The 16,129-nt window shown below is 45.9% G+C and overlaps 1 protein-coding gene across 3 annotated transcripts in view; it reads right to left on the bottom strand.

Annotated features, from left to right (window-relative positions):
- TRPM1 (transient receptor potential cation channel subfamily M member 1) overlaps nucleotides 1-16,129 on the bottom strand; it is a 173,301-nt gene that overhangs the window by 7,091 nt on the left and 150,081 nt on the right. For all 3 annotated transcript variants that reach the window (XM_050967894.1, XM_050967896.1, XM_050967895.1), the window contains exons 23-25: nucleotides 9,380-9,524; nucleotides 2,985-3,187; nucleotides 1,670-1,802 (exon numbers count right to left, since the gene is read on the bottom strand). In XM_050967894.1, the coding sequence (XP_050823851.1) occupies nucleotides 1,670-1,802; nucleotides 2,985-3,187; nucleotides 9,380-9,524 (481 nt within the window). The remainder of the gene's footprint in view (nucleotides 1-1,669; nucleotides 1,803-2,984; nucleotides 3,188-9,379; nucleotides 9,525-16,129) is intronic.

Below are 16,129 nucleotides of genomic sequence, written 5' to 3'. Positions count from 1 at the left end.
ATTAGCTGGGGGCACAAAAGCAAAACTGGGAATGACTCCCCTAGTCAATCCCTCCTTTATGGTTTCTAAAAATAGAGTCAGTCCTGCCTAGAATATGGGGCAAGTGTACTAGAGAACCAGTGTATCAGAGAGCACAGCTGCTCCGTGTCAGATCCCGCAGAAATGATGGGGGGTGCCCCTGCAACAACCCCACCCGTTGCTTCCCTCCTCCCCCAACCTTCCTGGGCTACCGTGGCAGTGTCCCCCCAACATTTGTGTCATGAAGTTATAAAGAATGCAGGAATAACAAACAGTGACTTCTTAGTGAGATAAAATGAGGGGGAGGCAGCCTCCCGGTGCTATGACAGTCCAGGCAGGACATTAAGCAGTGCGGAAGAGAGGAGCCCAGCATGCCGCTGCTATGATAGTCCAGGCAGTACAGAATCTTTTCTTTACACAGGAAAGGGAGGGGGCTGATGGAGCTCAGCCCCCAGTTGCTATGATGAGGACGGTTACCAGCCGTTCTGTACCATCTACTGGGAATGACCAGGAATCATTCCTATTTTTACCCAGGCACCCCTGAGGCCAGCCATGGGTATTCAGCAATTATCAAGCATGGGCTGATGGTGACGACGGATATCAGTCATATTGTACCGTCTGTCACCGGGGAGGGGAGAAGAGCGGATATTGCTCTTCACTGCTGCAGCATCGCGTCTACCACCAGCATTCAGTAGACACTGGGTGACATTGAAAAAAGTCAAGAAACGATTTCTTTCCCTTTTCTTTCACGTGGTGGGGGGAGGGAGTAAATTGACGAGCTATACCCTGAACCACGCTGGACAATGTGTTTGAACCTACAGGCATTGGGAGCTCAGCCAAAAATGCAAATACTTTTCGGAGACTGCTGTGGACTGTGGGATAGCTGGAGTACTCAGTACCCCCTCCCTCCCTCCATGAGCGTCCATTTGAGTCTCTGGCTTCCCGTTATGCTTGCCACACAGCACTGTAGCCTGTAGATTTTTTTTTCAAACACTTTGGCATTTCGTCTTCTGTAATGGAGCTCTGATAGAACAGATTTGTTTCCGCATACAGTGATCAGATCCAGTATCTCCCGTACGGTCCATGCTTGAGCTCTTTTTGGATTTGGGACTGCATGCCACCCGTGCTGATCAGAGCTCCACGCTAGGCAAACAGGAAATGAAAATCAAAATTTTGCGGGGCTTTTCCTGTTTACCTGGCCAGTGCATCCAAGTTGAGATTGCTGTCCAGAGTGGTCACAATGGTGCACTGTGGGATACTGCCCGGAGGCCAATATCGTTGATTTGCGGCCACACTAACCCTAATCCGATATGGTAATACCGATTTTAGCGCTACTCCTCTCGTCGGGGAGGAGTACAGAAACCGATTTAAAGAGCCCTTTATATCAATATAAGGGGCCTCGTAGTGTGGATGGGTACAGCGTTAAATTGGTTTAACGCTGCTAAAATTGGTTTAAACGCATAGTGTAGACCAGGCCTCAATTTTGGAGCCAGATTGTTAGGCATGGTTAAGATAAGCATAGAAACTTTTGGTGCATTTTTCTGAGGCTACAAACATCGCATAGCTTGACCAACACTAGGTGTTAATGAACAGAAAAAGAAGTTTTCTAATCCCTAGTAAAGTTAGGGCGGTTTTTGTTTTCACTAGTTACCTTTCAGATGTGACTCTGATACGTTCGTCATTAGATGATTGTTGTTCATCCTCTTTTTCCTGAAAATATTCCTCAACACATTGCTCTTCAAATTCATACAATTTCTTCAGCTCTTCATCATTCAGAAACAATTCTGCATAAAATTATAAAATGTATTAGTTGAATTGCCCAAGGTTCATATAATTTTAAATCCAATATAACAAGTGGGTTTTGATTTTGTAGGGCTTTTTGGATACTGGGGAGGTGGGAGGTGGGGGGAGACAGGGGAAGGAACTGAAGGTTTTGTTTCTGCAATCCTTGCTTGGGCACTTAATAAACAGGCTATTTTGTAAACAGGCAACCAGCACTTAGCCAAAGTCCTGAGCGCAATGTTACCTTACTCAGTCAACCTGATTGCTCGTTTAGATGAGTCTTCTTTTTTACCCTCTCTCTAAAAAGGGATGTCATCACATTCAGTAGATTAAATCCAATGGGTCAGTCTGTACCACTGACAGACTTTGGGTAAAGACTTTTCAAAAAATTGCAATTATTTTTTTTTAAAAAAGGAAAAATAAATGAGAGAAAACCCCCCCTTGGGAATGCTTCATATTATTTTCAGGAGTGTCAGATATGTAACCCTTTTGCATCAGGGGCATATGTAACAAAAATATAATTAACCACAAAATATGTTTCCCATGAAAAACAGAAACCAGAAAAGGTAAAAATACTACATGAATGCTAACATCTGTTTGATTAAATCCATTTTTTCTTCTTAATTATTATTATTATGTTAAAAGTAACAATTTCAGGGCACTTCCATCTTCGAAGTATTTTACAGATGATAATTAATCCTCACAGTGCTCCTGTGAAATAGGTAGGTATTATTATATGTGGGGAAACTGAGGCACAATATTGTCATACATGAACTGTTAAAGGCAAGAGAGAAGTCAATGTGACAGATAAGATTAGAAACCATAATCCCTGTATCCCCTCAATTTCTTTGTGAATGACCTCCATTACCTCCCACTGGGTGGCCTTCATTATAATTTGGTTAATCTGGATTAAACAGATGCCAAGATTATAGGGTCAGCAACTTTAAAAAAATGCTAAGAAAGATTGGTAGCAGCAATGCAGCATCATATTCTGTGGGCTCAGGACCCTGGAGACCACTATGAATTTATTAGTTTGATGCAAGTGTTGTCACATACTGATTTTTACTAATACCGCCAATGGCCAAGGTGAAGAAAATGAATGGCAATTAGCACTGGATAAATGGCTGCTTTGTGTTTGAAATGGTATAAAGAGCTCTATTTAAAACACAGAATCCTTCACATACTCAGTCCCCGGTCGCGCTCATCCTGGTCCCCTTCTTGTTTCTTCCTACAGCGACAGCAAAGGCGGATGATGATTATGTAGAGGTGGCTGAAGATGATCATAGGTGGAGGTAGGACAGGTCTGTCATGGAATGTCATGATCAGCTGATATCGCTGGAATTTCCAAACTTGGTTGGATATGGACTTCACTTCAAAGAAGGTATTGCTGCAAGAGAGGTTATTGTTAGATGTATTGTTTTCCATTAGGTTCTGATGATCCTCTGCCATAAACAAGCATGCAATTAAAAATACAAAGGATATTAAATAGCAGTCTCAGTTAAGATACAATAATTTGACATGAATTGCTGAGTTGTGTAGCCAATCATTTCAGCAGTTATTATAAAGCCTGGAGGCTCTAGTTGGAAGAGACTGTTAAGACTGCTAATTAAGTTGAACTGATAATTTAGCTATCCTTTTGACTGTGGTAGAACAGCACCACACTCCTCCCCAGAAGGCTATCCTTTTAGAACAGTGGTTCTCAAAAACTTATTTGACCAGGCCCCCCTTCTTTGTGTCTGTAGTCGTTTATGTGCCCTCCTCCCCCCTGCACAAATACATATTCCACCACCCAGCTCTGAAGGCAGAGCAGAAAGCAGCGGCTGCTAGGTGGATGCTCAGCTCTGAACAGGGCCGGTGCAAGGAAGTTTCGCACCCTAGGCGAAACTTCCACCTTGTGCCCTCCTCACCTCTGCTCTGCATCCTCTCCAAGCAGGACTGTGCAGTGGAACCCCTGGGCTGGCGGCTGCCGGCAGCGGCGTGCTGACCCAGGGGACCTCCCTGGGTTACCAGTGGCGCGCCAGGGCAGGCCAGAGGATTCCGGGGGCCTGGGGTCTTCGGCGGTGGGGGGCCCCCGCTTTGGCGGTAATTCAGTGGCGGGGGGCCCTTCCGCTCCGGGACTCACCGCCAAAGTGCCCCGGAGACCCGCCGCGGGGCCCCCGCACCGCCGAATTGCCGCCAAAGCGGGACCAGCTGCCGAAGTGCAGCCGGGTCTTCAGTGGTAATTCTATGGCGGAGGGCCCCCACCGCGGGTCTCCAGAGCACTTCAGCGACTGGTCCCAGAGTGGAAGGGCCCCCCGCCGCGGAATTACCGCCGAAGACCGGGCTGAATGTCGGCAGCGGGTCCCGCTTCGGCGGTAGTTCACAGGCGGGGGGTCCTTCCGCCCCGGAGCGGAAGGACCCCCCGCCAGCGAGGACAGGAAGCAGAAGAAGCTCCAGGGGCCCGGGCCCCGCCAGACTTTTCCGGGGCTCCCGGAGCAAGTGAAGGACCGCACTCCAGGGGCCTCAAAAAACTCTCGTGGGGGCCCCTGTGGGGCCTGGGGCAAATTGCCCCTCTTGCCCCCCTCTCTGGGCGGCCCTGCTGGCGTGCTGACCCAGATGAAGCCCTGGGCTGCTGGTAACGGCGCGCTGACCCAGGGGACCCCCTGGGCTGCCGGCTGCCAGCTGCCAGCTGCCGCGGTGGCGCGCTGACCTGGAGGACCCCCTGGGCTGCCGGCTGCCGCGGCGGCGCCCTCACCAGACCCCCTGGGCTGCCGGCTGCCAGCTGCCACGGCGGTGCAGTGACCCGGGGGACCCCCTGGGCTGCCGGCTGCCGCGGTGGCGCCCTGACCCGGGGGACACCCTGGGCTGCCGGCTGCCGCCGGCAGCTCAGACTCCCTCTCTGTCCCAGCAGCAGCGGCTGTTCAATCATTCCAAATCTCGGCCCCCTAGGCAACCGCCTAGTCCGCCTAAATTGTTGCACCAGCCCTGGCTCTGAATGCAGTACCATGCCAGCAGCAGCTCACAAGTAAGAGTGGCAATGTGAAAGTTGATATTCATCAATATCACTTTTTACAGCAGACTTAGCGCCCCATTGCCACTCTTACTTCTGTTCTGTACTTCTGTGCTGCAGCTGATGGCTGGAGACCCACCACCTCCCGGTGAGGGATTGGGGCAGAGAGGAAGGGAAGGAGGGCCTGAGCCTGGGCTGCCTGGGAGGATGGGGGAGGGGGACCCTTTGTCCCTGTCTCTTGAATATGCATGGTCCTCCCACACAAGACCCAGCTACCTGGGGCTGACAGCCAGAGCTCTTAAAAAAAAGCACAGCGCTTGCATCTTCCAGGACACATTCCTGCACTTCCATTGGGAGGTCTGCCATTTTAGAATATTTGCCCCAGTATATAAAACCTCTCAGCAGTCATGGAGAAAAATAAGCTCTGCAAAAATATATACATCACACTCCTATTTTGAAGCATGGTTATAAACAAAGTTCTGCTAATAACACATCCCAGTGTTTGCTGTTACACAGAGTATTAAAGGCATGAAAGGTATTTTGTATAATAAAACTCAGAAGCTTCACAAGGCGTATCCTGATCAGCTTGACCTAAATAGCAGACTTTTTTCTAAAGCAATCACATAATGTCCTCAGTTCAAACTTCAATTCATACAAACTTCTCCACTTCAGAACAGAACACAGGTACTTGCAAAGAGCTGTTCTTAGAAGCCAAAGATTTTCATTTTTGCCATCAAACCAGGTGTGTTGTTAAAAGAATATATTTAGGAGTTCAGTGGATTTGGAGGGGTAGAAAAGGGACACTGCTAGACCCAGAGACTAATAATAGACTTTCTTATATCAACTGAAAGCAAGTCATGCAGTTCTGAATGTGATGTGAAACTTTTCAAGCTATTTTAGTGTCCCCAAATACTCTATTTTTCCTAAACCATCAAAGGTTATATAAGCACTTTCTTTAAAAAAAAATTCTAACCATTTCTTTTTTGACTTGCTGTGTTTTAAAATTCTTACATACTGTTTTGTGAAAGTAATTAAAACATGACTACAATAAAACATGAATGTCATAGTTTCTTATGGCTAGGAATATGTGCATTTATATACCATTGATACTGGCCAATTTGGCTTTATTCTACTATCTTCTCCATTGCAAGAGTTCTCTGGCTGAGTATTATCATCTGCCATTATGCTGCTGACAGGCGTTAACAGCATGACCTACTTCCTAAACTGCTGATTCTCTGGTCTTTTCAGTTAATAGTAACTGACGTATGTAAGGGTTTTTTTCCAGCTACGTGACTGGTCTTTTAGTTCTTTAAAATTCAAGCTACCAAACCTCCTAACTACATACACTTTGTGAAGTATACATTCCTGGGCATGACATAGGGTGACCAGATGAGAGGAAGAAAATATCAGAACACACTGGGGGAGGTCCGCCGACAGAGCAAAAAAAAAACGAGTGCTGCCGGAAGCGAAAACAAACAAACAAAAAACCGCGTGCTGCCGGTGGAGGGAAATATCAGGACAAATTGCATCCCGATGAAAGATTGGTCGGGACGCGGGACAAATACCTAAATATCTGGTCACCCTAGCATGACATGTAAACTAGGTATCATGCCCAGCAAAATGATCTACCTATGCCTGCAAGCACTGCAAAATGGTCTATACATGGGGAACACCACTTCACTTGTATCTCCACTAGGTGATGCTTTTGAGTGTGACTTAGTAGTAGCAGTCATTTTTAGCGTTCCCTCCCATCCCACCCCCATGTCATGATGGGAAAAACATCCAGGGTACCTGTGACTGGGCCAGCCATCTCCCACGTGCCCCCCGCCCATGACCTAGGATCACACTACAAGCAACTTGCCTCAGTTTCTCTTCTTGGACTGTTCAAGAAACTAATAAAACACTTTTGCCCATTCTCATCCCTTCTCCGATTGTGTCCTATTAAATTAACAAACATTCAGAATAAAAGTTTTCAAGTCCATCCAGTCTACACAAAACAAAGGCTTCTCTTCTCCTCCCTGCTTTGGCAGCTCACTCCCAGACACTACCTGGCTGGAGTCTCAGTCCTTACTCCCAGGGCTCACGGCTAGAGCCTGCTCCCTCCCAGCAGCCTCTAATCCCCAGGCAGCCTCTAATCCCTCCCAGCAGCCTCTAATCCCCTTCCTTACAGCCTCTTTGCTGCTGATCTCTTCAGGTGGGGCTGTAATCAAGGTTGGTTACCCACACCTTTCAAGGGTGAACCACTCTGTTACAGTACCCAACATAAAGAGGAAGTGGTAAAAGTGGATAAAAATTCCTTGGTTTTGCTTTGTGACTATCAATGACAGGAATATAAACGATCACTTTGATCTTTGTGATTATCGGTTTTGCATTCCGGACACCTCTCAGCAGGGCCATCCCTAGCTCTTCTGGGGCCATATGCAACCCCTCGCATGGGATGTGTGTGTGGGGCCCTAGGCCGCTGAGGGGGTGGGGAGGGAACCACCCCCCCAGCACTCACCAGCAGCGTGGCTGGGGCTGGGTCGCTGCACTTCCCGCCATCGGTGAGCGCAGGCCTGGCCCTGCTGCAGTCCTCAGGGAAGTGGGGGGTGGGACTGGGGCAGAACAGGGGCGGGGTGGGTGCAGAACAGGGCAGAGGCTTTGAAGAAGGGGTGGAGTGGGGGCAGAGCAGGGGTGGGAAGAGGTGGGGCTGGTGCTGAAGCAGCATGCAGTTGCTCGGGGCATCAGAAAATTTGGTGCCCCACATTTCCTGGTGCCTTGCGCAGCTGTGTACTTTGTGTATGGGTAGGGATGACACTGCCTCTCAGGCTAGCCGTAAAACTACACAAGGCTTAGGCAGTTTATAAACATCTTTTATCTGGTTTCAACTGTAGGGGCAGGGGGAGGGGGGAGTCCTTTTCTGGGAGACATTCTACTCATATCAGGTCTTACCTTCTCTTCTAGTGATCCCTGAATTCCATCCTGCTGGACTACTAGTATATTTTGCAAAGTCAGTATAGCAATTGATGTACCTGGGATGGAGCTTTCTTACATCTGAATAACCTCTGTTTTACATCTGAATGACAATAACCACTGCAACCGCAGTGAAATTCACTTGTTTAAACATAGTTGATAGAGGCTGAAGTGGCTGCTAGGAACTAGTGTCACTCAGTATTAGGCATCATGGCACTGTGATTCCTAGCAGTCACTTCAGTTGCTTCTAGGGTGACCAGATGTCCTGATTTTATAGAGACAGTCCCGATTTTTGGGTCTCTCTCTTATATAGGCTCCTATTACCCCCTACTCCCATCCTGATTTTTCACATTTGCTGTCTGGTCACCCTAGCCGCAGAGAGGTTTTAGAGTGTAATAGTCCCTTGTTTGACAGTCTTTTAGATGGTATTAAAATGGTAATAATTGAAATGGTAATAACCACCCTTTTTGAGGAAAAGAGAAGGCGTTAATTGAGATGGGCTGGAGCTGTTAAAGTTTGACCCAGTTTCTTAAGAAGACAAAACAAGAGAAACACTAGAGGAAATAGAAAAGAACAGCTAAGAGAGAAAATGCAGCTTCAGTCTCTGATATTGATGCTCATGTGCAACTCCTCTGCTGGAAAAAACAGACCCAAGACACAGTCTATCAGCCACTGGCAAACTTATACCAGCATTGGGCTCTTTAGGACATTGCTTTTAGCTGCCCCACAGGCTCGCAGCAATGTTGCAAAATATACAGTAGTGGCTCACTAAAGTCAGGTCTTATCAGACAAAAAGAAAAAGGAGAGAGACAGGAAAGAGAAGAAATAAGATAGGGAAGGAAAAGTGGTGGTGTGGGGGCTGGAGGAATAGAAAGTCTCTTATCCGGGGTGATGGCTAAGATTTATCCAGAGCCAGCAGAAGTAGCGATGTCATCTGGATCTCTCGGGCCCAGTCTGATTAGGACAACTCTCAGGATCAGCAAGACAAAGGCATGGGGTCCCAGGAGATAGTAGGGATGGCAGCCATGATGGCAAAGTTCGCTCCAGTAGCCAAATTCCTCCCCCCTCAGCTTCTCTTCTCCCACCTTTAAAAAAAAAATCCAAGCCCCAAAAAGGAGCAAGTGGTGGAATAGCCCATTCTCTCATTTTGTCCACCAATTAGGCCTAATTTCTGGCACACCAATTTTGATCAATTGATTTCCCATTCTGCACTGTTCTTGTTTACCAGGCACAATCTTAACACAGTCCTTGAGTTATAGCAAGAACTTTTTGTTTGGACTAATTCAGTCTGCCTCTCTTTTTTTAATACCTTTTCCTATTACCATTTGTTGTAGGCTATTGTGACATTTTATGAACTTTCACTCACCTTTTACAGTTGAGCTCACAATTAGGTAAATTTGTAGGCCCAATTATCACAATATCCCTGATTCTTTAACTGATTTTCAATTAAAATTCAAATATTTGTCAATGCCATTAACAGAACAATTGGGCTTTGGGTGTAGTGCAAATTCACAAATTGCTGTCTATTTGCAAAACCACAGTATAATTTGGTCCTGCTGATAGGATCTCACAGGCATTTCATCTTAGTATTAAGAAACTGAGAAAGATAAGTTAACAATCATACAGTTAAGCACTTACTTGAAGACAGCAATCAGCAGATTTACCAGTAGAATGTTTGCTACCAGAAGGTAACAAGCCATGATAGCAGGAGTGAGCCAGGCCCCAGGTATGCATGGAGGGAGACGTTTACCATCCTCATCATAAAGATTATCCCCACAAGGAGCTGAAGAGACAATTGAAGGTTTACTTTTCAGTGCTTGTCTGACACTGAAAACACTGATCATATTTATGTAAAGATTAGATCTGCTTAAAATTTGCTAGGACAAATATCCATGTTAAAAGTTTATTTCCAATAGAACCAAATGGAGTTTTTGGGCCAAATTCAGCTGCCAGTTACACCATGTAAAAGCAAAATAACCTCCCCTCATAGTGAATAGTTATTCCAGATTTGTGGTGATGTAACCGAGATTACAATTTAGCCCTTAGGACTTTTAGATTTTTCCCCCCAATAGCAAAACTGGATCTAGGAAGAGATCTCATAACTCTAAGCACATGTAAACCTTTTAATACCAGAATAAAAAAAGAACCACTTAAAAGTGGAGAATGAAGCCCATATGGGGAAATCTGAAGTTGCTGCAGAGTGCGGAAACTAGGGCTATGTACACACTACAATTTAAGTCGGTATAAGTTACGCCACTCAGGGGCTGAAGTAATTAAGTCGATGGGGAGAGCTCTTGTCTGTCAGCTTAGAGCATCTGCACTAGCAGCGCTACTGTGGTGCAGCTGCATCGGTGCAGCTGCAGTGCTGCAAACTCTATAGTGTAGCCATAGCCTAGACAGTTAAGCTTCCTCCCTCTCAAAACTCCCAGTTAGACTGTAAGTTCTTTGTCAATGGAAAAACTCCTATTGCGTTCAATGGTGCAGGATCAGAAGTATTCATCAGTGAGATTTAAAACTATACAGGGACTAAAAACCTAATATGAGAGGCAAACAAGTGGCAAGATACCTAAAAGGGGCCAGTAGTTCTGAAAATCAGGGCCGTTTAAGATGTCTCCAGTCAGGCACCCAAAGTCACTAGTTACTTTTGAAGATATTGGCCTATGAATCACGTTTGAAAAGTAAGGGCTTGTGTATATGGTAGGTAATATGCTACACAGGGGTGTGATTTCTAAAGCACAGTAACATGTTGTGCATTAATTGGTCTGTATAGACCCTGCTAGTGTGCATTAAAGATCCCCCCGTGCACTTTTAAGTGCTTAAAACAGTACTACATTAAAGTGCACTAGCACATGCCAACAGGGTCTACATGAACCAATTAAGTGCAATAAGTTAGTGTGCTTTAGAAATCACACCCCTGTAGAGTGCATTCCCCCACCATTTAGACCAGGGGTCTCAAACTCAAATGATCATGAGGGCCACATGAGGTCTAGTGCATTGGCCCAAGGGCCGCATCACTGACACCCCCACCCTCACTGCCCCTGGCCCCGCCCTACTCCACCCTTTCCATGAGGCTCTGCCCCACCCTGTCTCTTCTCCATCTCCTGCCCTGAGTGCGCAGCTCCCCGCTCCTCCCCCCTGGAAAGTGCTAAGTGCCACCAACAGCTGTTTGGCGGCGGGAAGCGCCTGGAGGTAGAAGAGTAATATAGTAGTATAATATTAAAATATAGTATGCTATTAAAAGTCAGTTCATTAACTTTTTTATTAACTTATTTAACTGTAATGTGAAAAGTCAGTGCTAATTTTGACAGTCATTTCATTTTTGGCCACTTAGCTGGCAGCGTTTTGCATCAACCAGAGCATCAGTATTAGATTTGATATCCTGAGACAAAACCAATCTCAGTGTTGCTTTCAAATGTTCAGCAATGAGCCTTGACCTTAACACAGATTTGTTAATCTTCTTGGAAGAGAAAAACTGTTCACATATATATGTACTTCTAAATATTGCCATTATCCTTGCGGAAGCAGAGAATAACATGGGAAATCTTTCTGGTGAAAGAAACCTGTAGAATTCTGGAATTCCAGCATCTGTACACTTCTGCTTCAAAATGGTATCACATTGAAGCTCCACTAACTCCATCTGCATTTCCTAAGGCTCTGGGAGGGAGTTTGGGTGAGGGAGGGGGTCTGGGGTGCAGACTCTCGGATGGAGTATGGGTGCTGGGTGCAGATTCTGGCCTGGGGCAGGGGGTGGGGGTGCAGGCTCTGGGATGGAGTTTGGGGATAGGATGGGGTGCAGTGCAGGGGTGGGGCTGTGGGGCTGGGGATGAGTGTGCGGGGAGCTTAGCTGCCATATAAAATAACTCGAGGGGGGGGTGAAGGTAGTTTGGCGGCAAGAGGCAGTAACTGGGGAGCGCAGGGAGCTTGGTAGGCTGCAGGGAAGAGCTCTGCGGGCCGCGTGTTTGAGACCCCTGATTTAGACAAGCCTTAAGTTTGTTCTTACTTTAAATATAGTTCCAATTAATTTGGTTTCAAACCCTGGGCTGGATCCTACAAATACTTACCATTAGGTGGAACACTTTACAGTGGCAAGTACTCTCCCACTGAAGTCTTACAAAAGACACTGTGCCCAGCAATAATTTTTTGCAAGATCTGGTTTGTCAGCATAAACTGAACCAATTTATTTTAAAAGTGTTTGTAAAAACTAACATTCTCAACCTCTTTTGAAGATAAGGTTTTTAGGTGATTTGAAATCAGCTTGATCTTATCTACACTCGCTTGAAAACACATATTTATGTCTTGTTTAGCCAGAACCATATTTAAAGAAAGTTCAAACTTGGTTTCCAAACATGGTACCAAATTATACACTAATCCTGTATTTCTGGTGATCATGTGGAAACTGGACATGGAAAGTCAAGTACATCTCAAAAACACGAGTACCCAACTAGCTTTTTAAAATGTTAATGTAGAACTTGGATAATCAAAGGAAATTAAATTCTCTGTGTGCACTCATATAATATAATTTAAAAAGGATCATTGTGGTGGTAACTCAATAGAATGTACAAAAATGTTGGCACATAAGTGCAAATCAATAAAGTAGTACCCAGTCGGTTCCTTTTATAATTAAAAAAATTCCCTGCTTCTTTGATACTTGAAATCAATTCAGTAGAAGAACAAAAATCTGACATCTGAATTTTGTCAGAACGCTATAATTAAAATACCAGTATCCAGGGAAGAAAAAGACTAATGAACGCATTTAACTAAATGAGTTAATCAGCTCCCCACGTAGACTTACGATTGATTTCCATGGCATAGACTGCACAGCAATTTGAAAGCAAAAAAAAGGAAAGAAAACAACAGAATAATAGGGGGGAAAAGAAAACAAATGACTGACAATACAGTAGCTGTTTTGCTGCCAAGAAAAGATAAGCAACTTAAATATCAGAACAGTAGAGACATATGCTTAGAAACAAAGGCTTTGTTAGAGTTACAGTACATTCTGCAATTTCCTTTTCACTTTGTCTTCCCCAAATGCTACATATGGCAGCAAATTCATGACAGTAAAAATAAATCACAAAATGATACTGGCAGATGATCATTTAAATATACAAGATTTATCAGTAAAACACAATTGATAGTCACCACAAACAAAACAACACAAAGTTACCACACAAACTTAATCTCTCAGCTGTTATAGAAACAAAGTTCCTCCTGTTTCCTGAAAGCAGAGTCCTTTGCTGCCTGCTTCCTTTTCTATTATCATTCTATATTAAAATGATCAATAGCTATGATACAAATATATTCTTATAGTATCTAATATTAAAATCTAATTTGATTAGCATTATGGGTACTGGTGTGCCTGTCCTTAGAAAGTCCTAAGCAGGATCACCCTACTTCTGCTTATGAATTTGATCCCGCTAAGTACTAAATGCTTCTGATTTCATGCTCATGTGGCTCTTTTACATTGTAGCATTGGAGTGAATTTCATCTTTAGGGCAAAATCCTGGCTTCATTGAAGTCAACTGCAAAATCCCCTTTGACTACAGTGGTGCCAGGGTTTTATCTTTGATGTACAGTTGTGACAAAGGAAAGTAACAAAGCAATGCATTTTACTGAACTACTGAAAGGGGAACATGATATGGTACTTTCCCATAAATAGGGTCACCAGAGAGCAAGTGTGAAAAGTCGGGATAGGGAATGAGGGGTAATAGATGCCTATAAAAGACAAAGCCCCAAATATCAGGACTGTCCCTATAAAATTGGGACATCTGGTCACCTTGCCCATAAATCATTTAAGCGTGGCAAAAGGACCTCACCTTATCTGACATATTGGTTGGATTGCCTACTGTAGTCACATCCAGGTAAATTGTTAAGAGGAGCTTACTTACTGTCATAGGAAGTTTAGATTGAAACCTATTGTCTTTGAAAGCAGAATGGTCTTTAGAAAGTAGGGGTATGTCTACACTACGGGATTATTCCGATTTTACAGAAACCGTTTTTTTTAAAACAGATTGTATAAAGTCGAGTGCACGTGGCCACACTAAGCACATTAATTCGGCGGTGTGCGTCCATGTACTGAGGATAGTGTCGATTTCCGGAGCGTTGCACTGTGGGTAGCTATCCCATAGCTATCCCATAGTTCCTGCAGTCTCCCCCGCCCACTGGAATTCTGGGATGAGAGCTCAGTGCCTGATGGGGCAAAAACATTGTCGCGGGTGGTTCTGGGTACAGCCTCACCCCTCCCTCCGTGCAAGTAGCAGACAACCGTTTCGCGCCTTTTTCCCTTGGTGAACTGTGCAGACGCCATAGCACGGCAAGCATGGACCCTACTCAGCTCAAGACAGCAATCATGGACGTTGTAAACACCTTGCGCATTCTCGTGCAGTCATTGCTGAACCAGGACCTGCAAAACCAGGCGAGGAGGCGGCGGCTACGGCAGCATAGTGACAAGAGTGATGAGGACATGGACACAGAATTCTCTCAAACCGCGGGCCCCTGCGCTTTGGAAATCATGCTGGTAGTGGGGCAGGTTCTAGCCATTGAACGCCGATTTTGGGCCCAGGAAACAAGCACAGACTGGTGGGACCGCAGAGTGTTGCAGGTGTGGGACGATTCCCAGTGGCTGCAAAACTTTTGCATGTGTAAGGGCACTTTCATGGAACTTTGTGACTTGTTTTCCCCTGCCCTGAAAAGCCAGAATACCAAGATGAGAGCAGCCCTCACAGTTGAGAAGCGAGTGGCGATAGCCCTCTGGAAGCTTGCAACGCCAGACAGCTACCGGTCAGTCGGGAATCAATTTGGAGTGGGCAAATCTACTGTGGGGGCTGCTGTGATGCAAGTAGCCAAAGCAATCATTAAGCTGCTGCTACGAAAGGTTGTGACTCTGGGAAATGTGCAGGTCATAGTGGATGGCTTTGCTGCAATGGGATTCCCTAACTGTAGTGGGGTGATAGATGGAACACATATCCCTATCTTGGCACTGGAGCACCAGGGCACCCAGTAGATAAACCGCAAGGGGTACTTTTCCATGGTGCTGCAAGCACTGGTGGATCACAAGGGACATTTCACCAACATCCACATGAGATGGCCGGGAAAGGTTCGTGACGCTCGCGTCTTCAGGAACACTACTCTGTTTAAACGGCTGCAGCAAGGGAATTACTTCCCAGACCAGAAAATAACAGTTGGGGATGTTGAAATGCCTGTAATTATCCTGGGGGACCCAGCCTACCCCTTGATGCCATGGCTTATGAAGCCATACACAGGCAGCCTGGACAGTGGTCAGGAGCTGTTCAACTACAGGCTGAGCAAGTGCAGAATGGTGGTAGAATGTGCATTTGGCCATTTAAAGGTGCCCTGGCGCACATTACTGACTCGCTCAGACCTCAGCCAAACCAATGTCCCCTTTGTTATTGCTGCTTGCTGTGTGCTCCGCAATCTCTGTGAGAGTAAGGGGGAGACCTTTATGGCGGGGTGGGAGGCTGAGGCAAATCACCAGGCCACTGATTACGTGCAGCCAGACACCAGGGTGAGTAGAAGAGCACACCAGGAAGTGGTGCACATCAGAGAAGCTTTGAAAACCAGTTTCATCACGGGCCAGGGTACGGTGTGACTGTTGTGTTTGTTTCTTCTTGATGAACACCCCCCCCTTGATTGACTCATTCCCTGTAAGCCACCCACCCACCCCCTTCGATTACCGCTTGCTTCCTAAGGAAATAAAGTCACTCTCATTTAAAAATCATGTATTCTTTATTAATTAATTATAAAAAGAGGGAGAGAACTGACCAGGTAGCCCGGGTGGGGTTTGGGAGGAGGATAGAGGGAAGGAAAAGGCCACTAAAAAAATTTCAAAATAATGACAGCCTTTTGGTTGGGCTGTCCACTGGGGTGGAATGGGCAGGTGCATGGAGCCTCCCCCCATGTGTTCTTACACGTCTGGGTGAGGAGGCTAAGGAACATGGTGAGGCGGGAGGGCAGTTATACAGGGGCTGCAGCGGCCCTCTGTGACCCTGCTGCTGTTCCTGAAGCTCCACCAGACGCCGGAGCATGTCCGTTTGATCATGCAGCAGCCCCAGAGTTGCATCCCGACACCTCAGATCTTCCTGCCGCCACCTCTCATCTCGAGCGTCTCTCCTATCCTCATGTTGGTCCCTCCTGTCCTCACGGTCACTGGCATCTTTCCTGTACTTTGATACCACATCCTTCCACTCATTCAGATGTGCTCTTTCATTGCGGGTTACTTCCATGATTTCTGAGAACAATTCGTCTCACGTCTTTTTTTTCCGCTGCCTTATCTGAGATAGCCTTCGGGATGGAGTAGGGAGGCTTGAAAAATTTGCAGCTGCAGGAGGGAGGGAAAAAAGGGAGAGAAGTATTTAAAAAGATACATTTTAC

Source organism: Gopherus flavomarginatus, chromosome 9 (genome assembly GCF_025201925.1).
Source record: "Gopherus flavomarginatus isolate rGopFla2 chromosome 9, rGopFla2.mat.asm, whole genome shotgun sequence".
NCBI lineage: Eukaryota > Metazoa > Chordata > Testudines > Testudinidae > Gopherus > Gopherus flavomarginatus.
The sequence above is the reverse complement of the archived record's forward strand: the minus strand, read 5'-3'. Positions and strand labels throughout refer to the sequence as shown.